At 43.1% G+C, this 13,427-nt stretch overlaps 1 protein-coding gene across 1 annotated transcript; it reads left to right on the forward strand.

The window, feature by feature from the left end:
- Positions 1-15: 15 nt before the first annotated feature.
- efs (embryonal Fyn-associated substrate) lies at positions 16-12,620 on the forward strand. Its single transcript, XM_028037313.1, has 7 exons — positions 16-144; positions 1,715-3,037; positions 3,172-3,294; positions 6,568-7,503; positions 7,581-7,646; positions 10,970-11,227; positions 11,310-12,620. Exons 1-7 carry the CDS (start codon positions 133-135, stop codon positions 11,493-11,495), a joined length of 2,904 nt encoding a protein of 967 aa, XP_027893114.1. The 5' UTR covers positions 16-132; the 3' UTR covers positions 11,496-12,620.
- Positions 12,621-13,427: the final 807 nt, after the last annotated feature.

Here is a 13,427-nt window from a genome sequence, read left to right on the forward strand (position 1 = left end):
TCTGCTGCTGCTGCCCGTCAACACGTCCGACAAAAATCTCTGCTGATCTGATCTGACCTGCACGGATGGGCTGAGCGATCTGAACACCTAGTTTCACAGTTTCTCAGAGAAATATCGAATGAGTTTGGAGTCATGTCTGTCTCTGTAAGTACACGTCTTATCTTTCTATGTGCATGGATTTATTTAAAAATAAAAAATGCCAATCTTTCTGTGGTGGACAGAGGAGATTATAAATGCCTGACATAAGCTGGACAACATGATGGCCACGTAGCTGTTGTAGATTTTCCACTATATTTTTTTATGAAGGTCCTTATTGCCTCCATTACTGTTTTGAGGGACAGAGGGAGGGGAGCTCCCTCATGGCTCATTGGAGCCTCTCTGTCCCTGATGGGGGTTTGGTTTAGAAAATGAAAGGGGGTCTGACTCTCTGGCTTTGGGTTGGCAATTAAACCCTAAACAGCCAGGGACAGATGTGCCTCTCATCCCCTCCCCCTCCCTCTCATCTTGCTCATTAACATTAAGCTCCCATGTCCATTTGATCATTGATCCACCTCTGACTGCTTCCCCTCGTTCTCTTTTGGCCATCATTACTGACCCAGCTGGGGATTTTGAGATTTGGATTTTCTGTGTGGGGGGCGGGGGGGGGCGTGGGCATATGTGTGTGTGTGTGTGTGTGTGTGTGTGTGTGTGTGTGTGTGTGTGTGTGTGTATTTCTGTGCCTTGTGGTCCACTAATTCTCCTCCCTTTTCATTCAGATGTTCTGAACTCTTCACTATTCAGTGTAATTTCTCCCCATTTACTGGCTCTAAACAATCAACAAAGTCCATCTGACTTGGCAGTACCGTGTCGATACGACTCTGGGTTACTTCTCCACTTATAGTCAAATAATTATCACTAATTTAAAACAAAGGCAAAGGGATTTGGGGTTGACCTTTTGAACCGTATTTAGACACTTCTGTTGGCAATTAGTGTGGTTTGAGTATGTTGTGTGAATTCGTACTAAGATTCCAACAGACAAATGTTTTTACCCACAACACTCGGCTCCAAGTCAATTTCTTCCTTCATCAATATGACCAAATGTTCCCAAGACAGATGCAAATTAACGGCTCTTTTTTAGCCATGAAATGTCTAACTCTGCAAACAAACAACAACAAAAAAAAACTATGGATATGTAGCAAAGTGAACAGACTCTGGTACTTTAACCGATTGGAAACCAGCCGGGTATCGCTCATGGTTAATCGAGCTGAGAGTCTCACATTTTTGGTCGCCAATTTCTTGGTACATTTCTCATACTGATAAATTATCATATAAGTGGTTGCATTGCATATTTTTTTATATTGTCATTGAATATATTTCAATTGCCTTAATTAGTCTGGAGATTGTAGTTATTATTCATATGAATTCTGAGAGATTATAACCCCAGATCAAAACAAAAGAAGTTTTGATCTCGAGTCAAATAACCATGTTTCCTTATAGCGGTTATCAAAGGTACATAAACAAATATTAACGGTTATGAAAGGTAATAAATGCACTCTGTACTCTCTTAAAAGTCAGGTATGAAACAACCAAAATATGGTGACATAATCAAGTACTGCTGAGTGTAATTGTTTGTGGCGTAAACATGTGAGACTAGACAAACAGGTGTAACCGTAGACTGCAGACTACAGCTCTCTTTCATATTCTATTCCCACTGTCATTCCTCCTCTTTTTCTAGACGATTTTGGCTAAAGCCCTGTATGACAACACAGCAGAAAGCCCTGAGGAGCTGGCTTTCCGAAAGGGCGACATCTTGATGGTTCTGGATCAAGAGAAGACTGGCGGGCCAGGCTGGTGGCAGTGCTCCCTGCATGGCAAACAGGGCATTGTTCCTGCCAACCGCCTCAGAATTTTGGAGACCGTCCCACCACCAGGCTCTGAGCCTGCCCCCGGACTGAAGGAAGACTCTGTATACCTATGCCCTGGCCTTCCTTTGACTCGGACTGCTGTCGCTGGAAGCACGGACGTTGCTGACGGAGTATACCTGTCGCCGCCTGCCACAGGCGAAGGTAGAGGCGGGGGAGTCGCGACTCGAACTGGAGAGCTACGCAGAGTGGAGGCCGGCCGTCCGCGCTCACACTCAAGTTCTGGCACTCGCCCCAGACCGGATTGGGATATTGGTGTGACAGGACGGCCACGATCTCCGTCTTTAAGGGGGCGTGGTTCAGAAATGTCTGGAACTCTTTACCAGAAGCCACTAAGTCCCATGCCTTCTGCAGCTCCGCATGCCAGGCAGCCTGGAGTTCTCCTGGCTTCAGAATCTGTTTACCTTTCTCCAAGTGGCGTCCCAAGGGCTACCGATGAACCAGAAGACACTACATACCTTGTTCCGAGAGACAAGCCAACAGCAGGACATTCAGACGACTGTTACTTGGTGCCCAAAGGGACGCCACTTGCAAGTGATGATGTTTACCAGTCCCCAACAGGTGGTGGTGTGAGCAGTACTCTCTGCACTAATGGCACCTCTGGGATCAGTGTTACGCCACAGCCCAAAGTAAGTCAGGACACTCCTGGAGTTTACCAAACACCTACCCTTGTAGGGTCAAACCTACATCGACCACCCGCCACATTTCTGGCTCACCAACACCCATCTTCGCTAACTCCAACCCAAGCATCTCCCCGACTATTGCTCAAGGGTCTTCCCCCAAACTCTGCAGCTGCAAGGGGCAAACCTGGTGCGGCAAGATCCCCTTTTTCAATCAGAGCAGGGCAAGCCAGGGCTCCGGGGTCGCCAAACTTTGCCCGCAAACCTCCTCCACCAGCCCCTCCGGTGAGAGGAGTCACCAGGAAAGAAGCACAGCAAGCAACACCTCAGTCGGTCGCCTCCATCCCCAAGCTGACGGCTCAGGCAAGTCCTGCAGGCCAGCTGCAACCAGAGGACAAGCAAATCAGAACTCCCCAGGGTAATGGAGAAAAGACGAGCAACGGCCTGGATAGAAGCGGCGGAGTGCCGAACAAAACTGGAGAAAAGCAGGATCACTCGGATGCTGCAGATGACCAGGTATGGTGTACAAGTCTTTAAACCCTTATGGTCCTCTTCTTACTTTTGTGCCTTACATCAAAAAGTTGTTATGATGCATGATCTCATGCAGATGTAGAGTCATAGCTTGATGGTATCCTCTGCTGCCATGTTAGGTGTATGACACCCCTCCAAGTGGCAGGTGGCAGCAGCCGATCCAATCTACTCACGTAAAGGATGTCGATGGCATTTATGACACCCCACGCAGCGTCCAATCACAAGCTGACCCTGACACAGAGGTAAAGCAAGTATTTCATTTCTAGTATGTGTCTTAAAAGATATGAAATAGCTTTGAGTTCAATGTTTTTAAAGAATCCGAAAATGCGATAAAATCTTCTGTTAAATCCCGTTAATAATCCTTACCCTTACCTCCAACTGTAGAGTGCAAAAAACGGCCATTAATGGGAAGTCAAAGACAATTTTTCTATCATCTCATGGTTTTAAGTTATTTTAGTGAGATCCTAGAGTAAGTGTTGAGGATAACTGGAAGTTTCTAAAGCTGCATTGAGCACTCAGCCCCTCCCCTACTTGTTGCTACACACTGCAAATGAGTGAACTGAAAGAAAGCTGCTACACTAAGACAGACAATCTTTGCTGGTTTTTCAAAAATATTTCATTACATGTGATTGTGAGGCATGTAATCAGATAAAATATCATTTAACATTATTCTAAGCAATTGTGAATAACATTATACCATAAAATCTTGGTTTTTACTGAGAATCTGAGACCAGCCTACACCTTAAGGAGACCTTGACCAAGTTTTAAACTGTCCACCAAACTACCCTCAAAAGGCAACGATTCCTTAATTTTATTTGCCATATATCCAACGATAACCCCAAAGAGACACTTGATACTTTCTGTAATTACATACAATTCTGAAGTGGAAAGTCAGAGCTCCTCGACTGCTCAGAGTTCAGATTAAATATGGCTGCCACTCACGGAAAACATTGTCAATGTTGCAAGGAGTAAGTTATATATTTGCATGTCTGATTTTTTTCTGTTTGATTTAATAACAATAATAGTACTGTGCTATCTCTATTTGTGAGCAAGTTCCTTCTTCAAGAAGTTCCTTCTTGCTCACAAGAAGGAGCATATTTTTCTCTGCATAGACCAGAGAAAAATATGATTGTCCTGCACATCTAACACCTGTTTGCACCACAAAAATGAGGAAATGTCGGTTGTTTTGTGACTTTCCAACTATACGACGTCAAGTAATTGGAGATATACTGATTAGGTTATTTATCAGCAAATACAAGTTTTCTTCAGTTTTCTTTTTATGTTTTGGTTAATTGACTAATAAAAAAAAATCTGTAATGTTTTTTTTTTTTTACTAGAAAAATTGTTTGATTTCAGTCCCGGTCTCTGACTGATCGGTGCATCCCAACAACTATCATTTTGAATCGTTACCAAACCTGAGATCACAACATAAGTGATCAGGTCCTGTTCAATCCTAAGAAAACTCTAGAAAGTGTTGTATAAAACTGGGCTACTCTCAATTTTTGGGGTTTCCTATAGAAGAAAAAACTTTGCCGCTTTTCTTTTGATTTAGAACAACAGTTTAACTGGCCTGGAAAAGGTTCGTGAAGGAATTGCTTCGATCGGTTCTCTTTTACAGGGGCTAGGAATACAACTGTGCTGTATACGTAATCCTGACAGTTTTGTGTCATTCGCTGCAGTCATTAGTTTAGAAATTACTGTAAGCTGCGGTATTACTCTGGAATTCGTGTCTATACAAGTGCAGTGGGTCGTGAATGCGGGAGATAACTATCACATACCCTGTCACTATTTCTTCCCACATACCACCATTAGTCTGCCTCCCTGCCCCCCTCCAAGGCGGGGCCACACCTGTCTCTGTCGGCTGGGGAAGCCTGTCTATCCAGTCCAAATGTTACTATTTTCTCCCAGTCACACCCATGTGTGAGGGCCATTCTACGGTTGTCCCACCACCAGCACTACCACCACCCTGACCACAGTGGCCTCCCCTTTAATCTTAGCTTAGAATGTGTGCCAGCTGTTGGACTGTTTTTCCCTTTTGTCCCGATCCTCCCGATCCTCCCGATCCTCCCTGGTCCCAAATGTAATTAGACACAGTTTCTTCCTCTTATTGGGTGTACAAAAGTGGTCAATAATTAAATAGGTCAGTAATTCCAAATGTTGTATATATTTGCTGATCTTTGTGTGATTTCCTTTTTTTTTTTTTTTGCTCATTTCAATTTCATATATTCCAGACTTTTTGATAATCAAAAGTGCAGTATTTTGCTAAATTAAACGGCATGAATTCCGTCTAAAAGTGCAGTTAGGGTGAGTTTTTGTGAAGTAAATTAAAATAACAATATTCTAAAACTTTTCCACTTCTCATGGATGTGTTTCCGTATAACTCAACTAAAAACGACAAAATCTGTTGGGAGGGGAAAAGGTAAAAAAAAACAAAAAAACAACAACAAAACAAAAACAATTATTTAATTGCATAAATGTGCATCCACTTAAGCTAATACTTTGTTGAAGCACTTTTTGATTTTGTTTTATCTCTCAACCTTCCTGAGTTCACACCTGCCGTCAGGTATAGTGCATCTGGTTAATCTGAAATGAAGTTCAGCACCGTCTTGTATTCTTTTATTAAGCCCTTGGTGTGCAAACAGGTTAGGTAAGCTTAAAGGAGCTCATTGTTCAAAAGTATCTGTGGAGTGCAGATAAATAAAGACTCTCTCACGTCAATTGGAAACTGGTTAATTGTTTATTAACCAGGAGCAACAGAAACATCTTGTAAGTATTGGCTGTGTGTCGCACTTGACAGCAATCACCTCTGCTCTCCATATGTCTGGACTAAGAGCATTACATCCAGGCTTACTTGGCTAAAACCATCCAAAACAATGTGGATTAATGTGTTATGGTCAGATACCAAAACTTAAACCTTTCGTCTCTTATGTTTTGTCTGTGGAGCAACACAAACAAACGTGCAACTTTTCTTCAAATGGATACAATTCAGTTTTGACTCTAAGCATTCAGGGATCTGCTTGGAAGTTGAAAACTGAGATGATAGCACTTTTTAAGCACTTCAACTACACATCTAATTTACACCAGGATTACCTCACCAGAAGAAAAGTGTTAATGACCCGACAAGGATCCAGATCTGAATTTGACACAAAATCTAAGGAGTCCTGTGGAGAGGCTGCCGCAAGAGATAACCACAGAGTCTGATAGATTTATCGGATGCTTGTAGGGCGTAGTGGGAAAATATTGCCAAGTGAGGATGTGGCCTGCAGATAGACTCCTATTAAAGTTTTAGATTAAGGGTGTGTACACTTGTTGCTGCTTTTTAATGTATTTTTCTCACTAGCAGATTTATTTGTTTAGTGGTGTTGGTAAGAAGTTTTCAAATACATATTGTTTGAGAGAAAACATCATCCTATCACATTCGCGGAGAATTTTCATTTGACTTTTCCTCAGTTTTACAGTTACAAAGTTAAAGGAATATGCATTCGGTGAAAATGTGTTGTTTTCGCCACTTGTAGGTCTATGACGTCCCCACAGTCACTCTGATCAAACCCGTGGCAGACATAAAGCCTGATGAAGACGAGGACGAAGTCTACAGTGTCCCCACTCTTCCAGGTGTCCCTCCGGTGCTGGGTGAGTCCACCAGCAGCCTCCCCACTGAGGACATCATGCACGTCGGACAGGTCTGTTTTGTCCCGGAACCCGACAAACGAGCCAGTGGCGGAGATCAGAAACAAGACTCCACTGAGGTTGACTGTGGGATCTACGACATGCCCTCCCTGACCATTGAAGTGCTTCCCCATTCGTGTTCTTCGTCGTCCTCCGCCTCCACTCGTCGCCACTCTGTTTCCAGCAACGGCTCCGGCGACATTCAATGGAAAGCTTCGCTGTCGAACCTTGTCCACTCGCTGCTGGGCACCGCCTCGTCCTTGTCCTCGCGGGACCTGGCTACATCTCTGGCTGAGATCCTGTCCACCTGGAAGGCCAGTCACACAGGTGACCCTCCGCCGCCTCTCCAGCAAGCCTGGGTTCGGCTTTCGGACGTGCTTCCGGCGTTGTCTGCCATCGGGAACACTCCTCCAAATGAGGGGCTCTTATCGCTGGTCCAGCGCTCTCTGGAGGAGTCCGCCCTCCTCCTGCAGGCTCAAGGGCGACCTCGTCTGTCTTCCCAGGAATCTCTGTCTCGCAGGCCCCTGCCAGCGCTCCCGGTGCCTGATGGGAAGTCATGCGGCGGTGGAATGGGTTCTCGTAAAGGGAGCTGGATCCAAGAACGGCCCCTGCCTCCGACCCCTCAGCCTATGTTTCCTTTGCCTCCAACTCCTGCCTGCGTCACCCTAACGATGGGCCCCGTTAATGGAGAAGAGGACCCCAGCAACGAGTATGCTGGGATTGGCTTGACCCCAGTCCCAGCCCCGGTACCTTCAGGAGACAGTGTTGGATATGTCAAGCTGCAGGTCAGTCTAACAGTCACTGTTTATGAGCGAAGAAGTATTCATAGTCACCACTGACGGTTCTCTGTTCCCTATATTAGGGTAAACCAGATCTTCCTCCGGATGTCCTCTCTGAGAACGGACAAACCTTCACCGGAGAGCAAAGGGTGAGTAATTTCCGCAATGTTATTCACCTCCACATGCAGTCCTGTGGAACAAGGAAGTACACTGTGGTTCTGTTGTGGTTTCACTAATTGAAAAAATATTTTGGTCTTCACTAAGTCATGGCAATTAGAGCAATATTGCAAATCAGTTAACTGCGAACTCTCTCGAGGTCTCACCACTGCATATTAGTCACGTTTAGATCTAGACTTTATCTCATTCACTAGAAGACCTTAATTTTGTTGTTTTTTTTGGCCCCTCTGTTGTATATTTGCAGCTATGTTTAGTATCAGTACCCTGTTGCATGACCCATTTTGGACAAACTCCCTTTGCTGGCCTCATGTTTGACTGTAATACTTTAGCATGGAGCAGAGTTCATAAGTGGCTCAATGACCAGAAGTACAAGCTCAAATCGTAACCCTTCCACTAGTGTGCTCGACGGTGGGTATGGATTGTTGCGCTCTTATGCTTGTTTAGTTTGGATAGCATGGTGCATTATGCCCAGAGATCTTGTCTTTGGTCATTTCTGTCAGAAACACATTGTTCCAGAAGGAATGTTGGAGTCATTCTGTCATATTCTTAAAAAGGAATAAACTTTCTGCTTTCAGCCAATCTTTTTTTTAATGTCAGACTTCAACGTGCCAACTCCAGCCTGCGGATCCAGAGAGCATAGCACAGTCAGAGCTTGGGGTGAATTTCCTGGGAAGTGCAGTCCGTGGAAGATTGGTCTCAAGTGTTTCCCCACTTGAGAAAAATTTTTCTCACTGCGGAGGAAAGGACTTTAAATGTTGTAGCTCTTCGGAGATTGATGGCCAGCAACAGGTGCTTTGGTGAAGTCACTGTTGACAACTTTCCACCTTCGCGCTGTGTTGTCAAACTGCCAACGCTTCTGTTTTTATAGAGGCACCTGCAGCAACACCTGGATACAATTTTCCCTTTTTAAAAAAAAAATTAATGGAAGCAGCAGAGGTGCACTTTTCTTTTCCTTGTGTTTTCTTCTACTCTATTTTTCCCCTGCATTTGGAAAGTGTAGGATTTATTGTGTCTTTGTGCAATTGAGAGTAGATCTTATTCATTTAAAAACCTGAAAGACCAAATCTTTCTTTTTTATTATGTCTTGATATGTAAAACTCTTAAAGCTGGAGTGCACTTTCTGTCTTTTTTCCCATGACGGTACCACACTCCTGTTGTGTCACTCTGCCTGCTGTCACAGATGATTTATGCACAAACAGCAGCTCCACTCGGATAAGTCACTTATTCACTCTGAGTTGACAGTGCGCTCTGTTTACTAGTAAGCACTGTGACTCATTAATCCAGCTAGCTGTAGCTGTTTGCTTCCCAAGACTCGCTTTGCTTTGCATTGGCCTTCTCAGCCCTGTCGATTGGTGTCGAAAGTACACACAGACATTAGAAACCGTAATTAGTTACTCTGAGCGTCCAGCGTCAGACTCTGAGGTCTTGTTTTGCTGCACCAAACTGAAGTCACGTCTTCTGTGCAGCACTCTGCATTTTTCCTGCTCCTCGCAGGGTTCCCTTGTCATCGCAGCCCAGACGAAAAACAAGAGTTCGCTTGTGAGTCTCAACAATCTGGCCTCACATAGTGAGGAGGCCGCAGGACAATAAGTGACAGAAAGCACAGTCCTTCCTTCAGCAGCCTCTCTTGTTTTTGATATACTGCGCGGAGTTGTGCGTTTCACTCTGACTTTTCAAACCGTGGAGTTGCGTCTGCGATTCCCTTAGGTTTATATGGATGAATTTATTAGTACATGGCAGTCACAGGGAGTCCTGTTGCAATGGATTTCAATGTAGGCAAATTACACCTCAGTTTTTTTTTTCTGCACTTTTAGGCAGGTCCCAATAACTGTGTACGCCTTCAATAATAGTACTTGTTGTGCTATAATTTTGAAAAAATAATTGGGACTGTCATATAACCTTGTTTAGGCATGAATCATTTTCTAGGCTGCTGTTCCCACACTGGAATCTGAATCTGTGCTGCCTTTTCGTTATTGTTGTGTCCTCTGATGTGGTTGTTTTAGATGTTATAATAATTTCTCTTTTTTCACACCTTGGTTGACTACATGAGCAAGAAAAGGTATGGTGTATTTTGAAGACTAACAATAAGAAGACAATGGTAAAAGCCTTTTTTGTGGCTCAGTCTGGACTTTCATTTGGGTTGTTACTATTTCTTCAGTGCTTTTTCCCCAAATTATATGTTCCAACAATTTATTGAAATCTGGAATGCCCTTGCAGGACATTGTTACGCCCTTAATTTATCCACATTTTGCCAAGTAAAAACCATAAACTTTAATTTATTTGATTAAAATTTGATGTAACAGAACAAAACAAGGTAGCACATAAGTGTGAAGTGGAAGGAATAAAATACCTGATTGTAAAACTTCCACTCTTATAAGTGTGGCATTTAGTTCTAATTGCAAGTTTTATGGAGTGTCTATTGTTTGTTTGCAGTCTAGAGACTGAAATCTTTGCCTGTACTAATTTGTAAAATAGCTCAACCTCAGAGAGTGCCAGAGACATTGATTTTCAAGTCCTGCCCCTTTTTCTCAATTGTGTTTATGTCTGGTATTTTGCCCATTCCAGCACATAAATGTGCTTTGATATAAATTTTTTCCTCTGGGGTTGTTGTCCTGCTTGAATGCTCTGGTTAATAATGATGCACCAATATCTTTAAAAAGCCTGATCCACCATTTTTCTTTTTGTCTAAAAAATTGCAAAATATAAATCACCAAAGTATCGACCAATCTCCCAAAATTAACAAAATTGGGCCCAAATTATTGGTACACGCCTACTGATCAGTACTCTCCTTACCTCGGCCTGTTGGTTTCAATGGGAGTTTAGATTCTGGTAGGTTAGCAGTTGTGTCATACTCTCCATTTTCAGATGCTGGACCGAACTGAGCTCTGTTAGATGCTCGGGATGTTGTTTTAGAACCTAAACCTGCTTTAAACTGATTCACAACCTGCTCCTTGACCCGTCCGGTGTTCTTCATAAAACTTAGAATACATTCACACATACTTGGACTCTATTCACTATAAGGTCACTAGTGAAGGTGATTGATTGCACGTGTATGAGTAAAAGGGGCTGAACACTGCCACCACTTTTCAGATTATTTGCGAAACTTTGAAAACCTTACGTATGATGTTTGTTCTACTTCCTAAATATATGAAAACAAGCCTTAAAATGCATTCAAGTTTGCAGAAGTGATGAGAAAAACTTGAAAGAGTATAAATACTCTCTCAAGGCATAGTGAGTTGAAGTCTTCTCCTCCATCTCTCGTTTCCACCCTTCACCGTTGCGTTTCCCCGTACAGTTGACTCCCTCGCCTCCTCTGCCGGTGGCCCTCTCCCTGGAGGACTCGGAGCTGCTCTCCTTCTACTCCTCTCAGAGCTTCGCCCACCTCTCCTGCCTCGCCGACGCCATCGACGTGCTCGACAGCAGCGTGCACGGCAACCAGCCGCCGCGCATCTTCGTCGCCAGGGGGAAGAGTCTCATTGTGACCGCGCACAAGCTGGTGTTCATCGGGGACACTCTGTCCCGCCTCCTGACCTCCGCCGACCTCCGGGCCAAGGTACACTCCTGCTCTCCGAGTCTTCCTCTTGTAAACGCTTGAACTGAATCAAAGCAAACGTCGCGTCCTTCCTTTGTTTCAGATCACCACTTCCGGAGGGAGGCTCTGCCAGGTGTTGAAGGCGGTCGTCGTGGCAACCAAGGGCGCAGCACAAAATTACCCGTCGGCGACCGCCACCCAGGAGATGATGGACCGCGTCACCGAGCTCTACCAGCAAGCCGCCGGCTTCTCCACTCTGCTGCAGCGTCTGGCTGAAATATCGTCGTGATATTTCATTTCGCTTGTACAAACGTTACACCGATATTTTAGTGTCAAAATGCCTTATTTGTCTTTACACTATTATATTTCCTTACCTTTGTCTGTGAGGGAAGCCATACCCTGAACTACTTGTTTATCCACACTGCAGCTGTTGCTCAGCTGGGGTTTTTATTGCATTGAGTCTTTCTACAAAAAGAGTGTGTTTTTTTAATTTTTTATTTCTTTTATGTCTCTGTTTGTATACTGACGTTTTTGCTTTGATGGCAGACACTCTTGTTTTCTTTTAAGTGTTAACTTATTGAATATTGAAATCCCTCAGAGGTTGAAGCAGCCCTTGCGGACCTGTTATTTTGGGAGCTTTGCTTTAATGCGCTTGCCACATTTCCTTTTCCTCACACATGATAGCTGTTTTTCTTCCTTCCTCTATTTATTTAGCAAGCCCCTGCTCTGAAAATAGTCCAAAAAGAAGGCCTTTTATTCCGGTTCTGGCCTTCCTTTGTACAATGATACCCGATGGGCCTTGTTTTGTCACCGCTCTGAAAGCATGTTGTCTTTTATATTTCAAAGCAAGCACTAAAAGGAAAGTTTGCCTACGTCTTGACATGTGGAGCAGTAGTAGGTCTGTTTCCATTGGAGAGCAAAGGCAGTGCTCACAATTCCCACACTTACAAGAAGCGTCACTCTGCACATTCTTCGGTTCACCGTTATGCAGGTTATCACAGTATCTGAGAAGTCACTGAATGCCAGAGAATGACTAATGATGGTTGGGTGAGAAATTACCTAATCCTGTTCTTTCCCACAGTGATGTGGGAGTATAAGGAACCTGCTGACCGAGTTCACCTGTTACAACATGTCTCGTTTGGATGTGCACCTTTGCATGGCTTCAGCTTTGTCTTTAATCATCTTTCTTCTAAGATGCCTACCAGTGATTTGTATCCATACCTACTTCAGTAGATTTAAACAGCCAGGCTGAGACCTTATTTCACTTCAGGATGTGTAAACGTTTTACATCTAAAAACTGACTGTTGCAATGGCCAATGTGATGTTGGCCTGACTCAATGAACACTGCGGCATAAATCACACTTCGTCATTTGACCTAAAAAAAACCCCCAAAAAAACCAAACAAAACAGAACAGACAAATTTTTGAACACTATCTGTATGGTTACACTAATCATCATTCTGAGTAATGGGTTACTTTATGGAACATCTCATACATACTAGCTACTAAGTTATGCAACTAAATGAAGTCGCAAAAGGGCTTAAACTTGGAATATAGTTGTAACTTTTTTTTCCAAGGTTATTTTAAATAGTCACTTATACAACTTGACTTTATTCTGCAATATCTGATACGAATCACCAGGGTTTTCATAGGTTTTGTTTTTCTTAAGGGCTGTGATTTTATTGTCTTGTTCACCCGCGTCACCTTGTGGTATCCCGAAGTATTGCATAAAAACTATCTACTTCCCTAGTTTTATGTTTGAGCATTTTGATCGATAGTTATAACCATATTGTTAACCCTTTTTGTTCTGGACATTCTTGTTTGTATGACTTTGATTTGCTTCATTTTTATATATGCAAATCCTTCATCTGGAATACTTGAGCAGTGGATTGCGATGTTACAATGTCTTTTTTTATTCAATATTTTACATAATACAGGTATGGCAATTTTTTTTTTTTTTACAGGTTTTTCCATTGATAAGAAACCATCTTTTTCGAACACTACATTTGCTGTATGTCTTTTGTATTTCTGTTCAGAATACAGAAAGAGTTTTGAAACAAAACAAACGTGTTTTTCTGAGAAGAATTTATATTTAAATGTGTATTTTACTTTTGATTCAAATTCTGTTAATAAGGGTGTTATTTATTGGTTATTTCCGTAAAGCAGTATAAATCCTAATAAAGTCACCTTTTCTGAATAAACCTTGACAAATCCCACGGCTC

The sequence above is a fragment of the Xiphophorus couchianus genome, chromosome 14, assembly GCF_001444195.1.
Source record: "Xiphophorus couchianus chromosome 14, X_couchianus-1.0, whole genome shotgun sequence".
Taxonomy (NCBI): domain Eukaryota; kingdom Metazoa; phylum Chordata; class Actinopteri; order Cyprinodontiformes; family Poeciliidae; genus Xiphophorus; species Xiphophorus couchianus.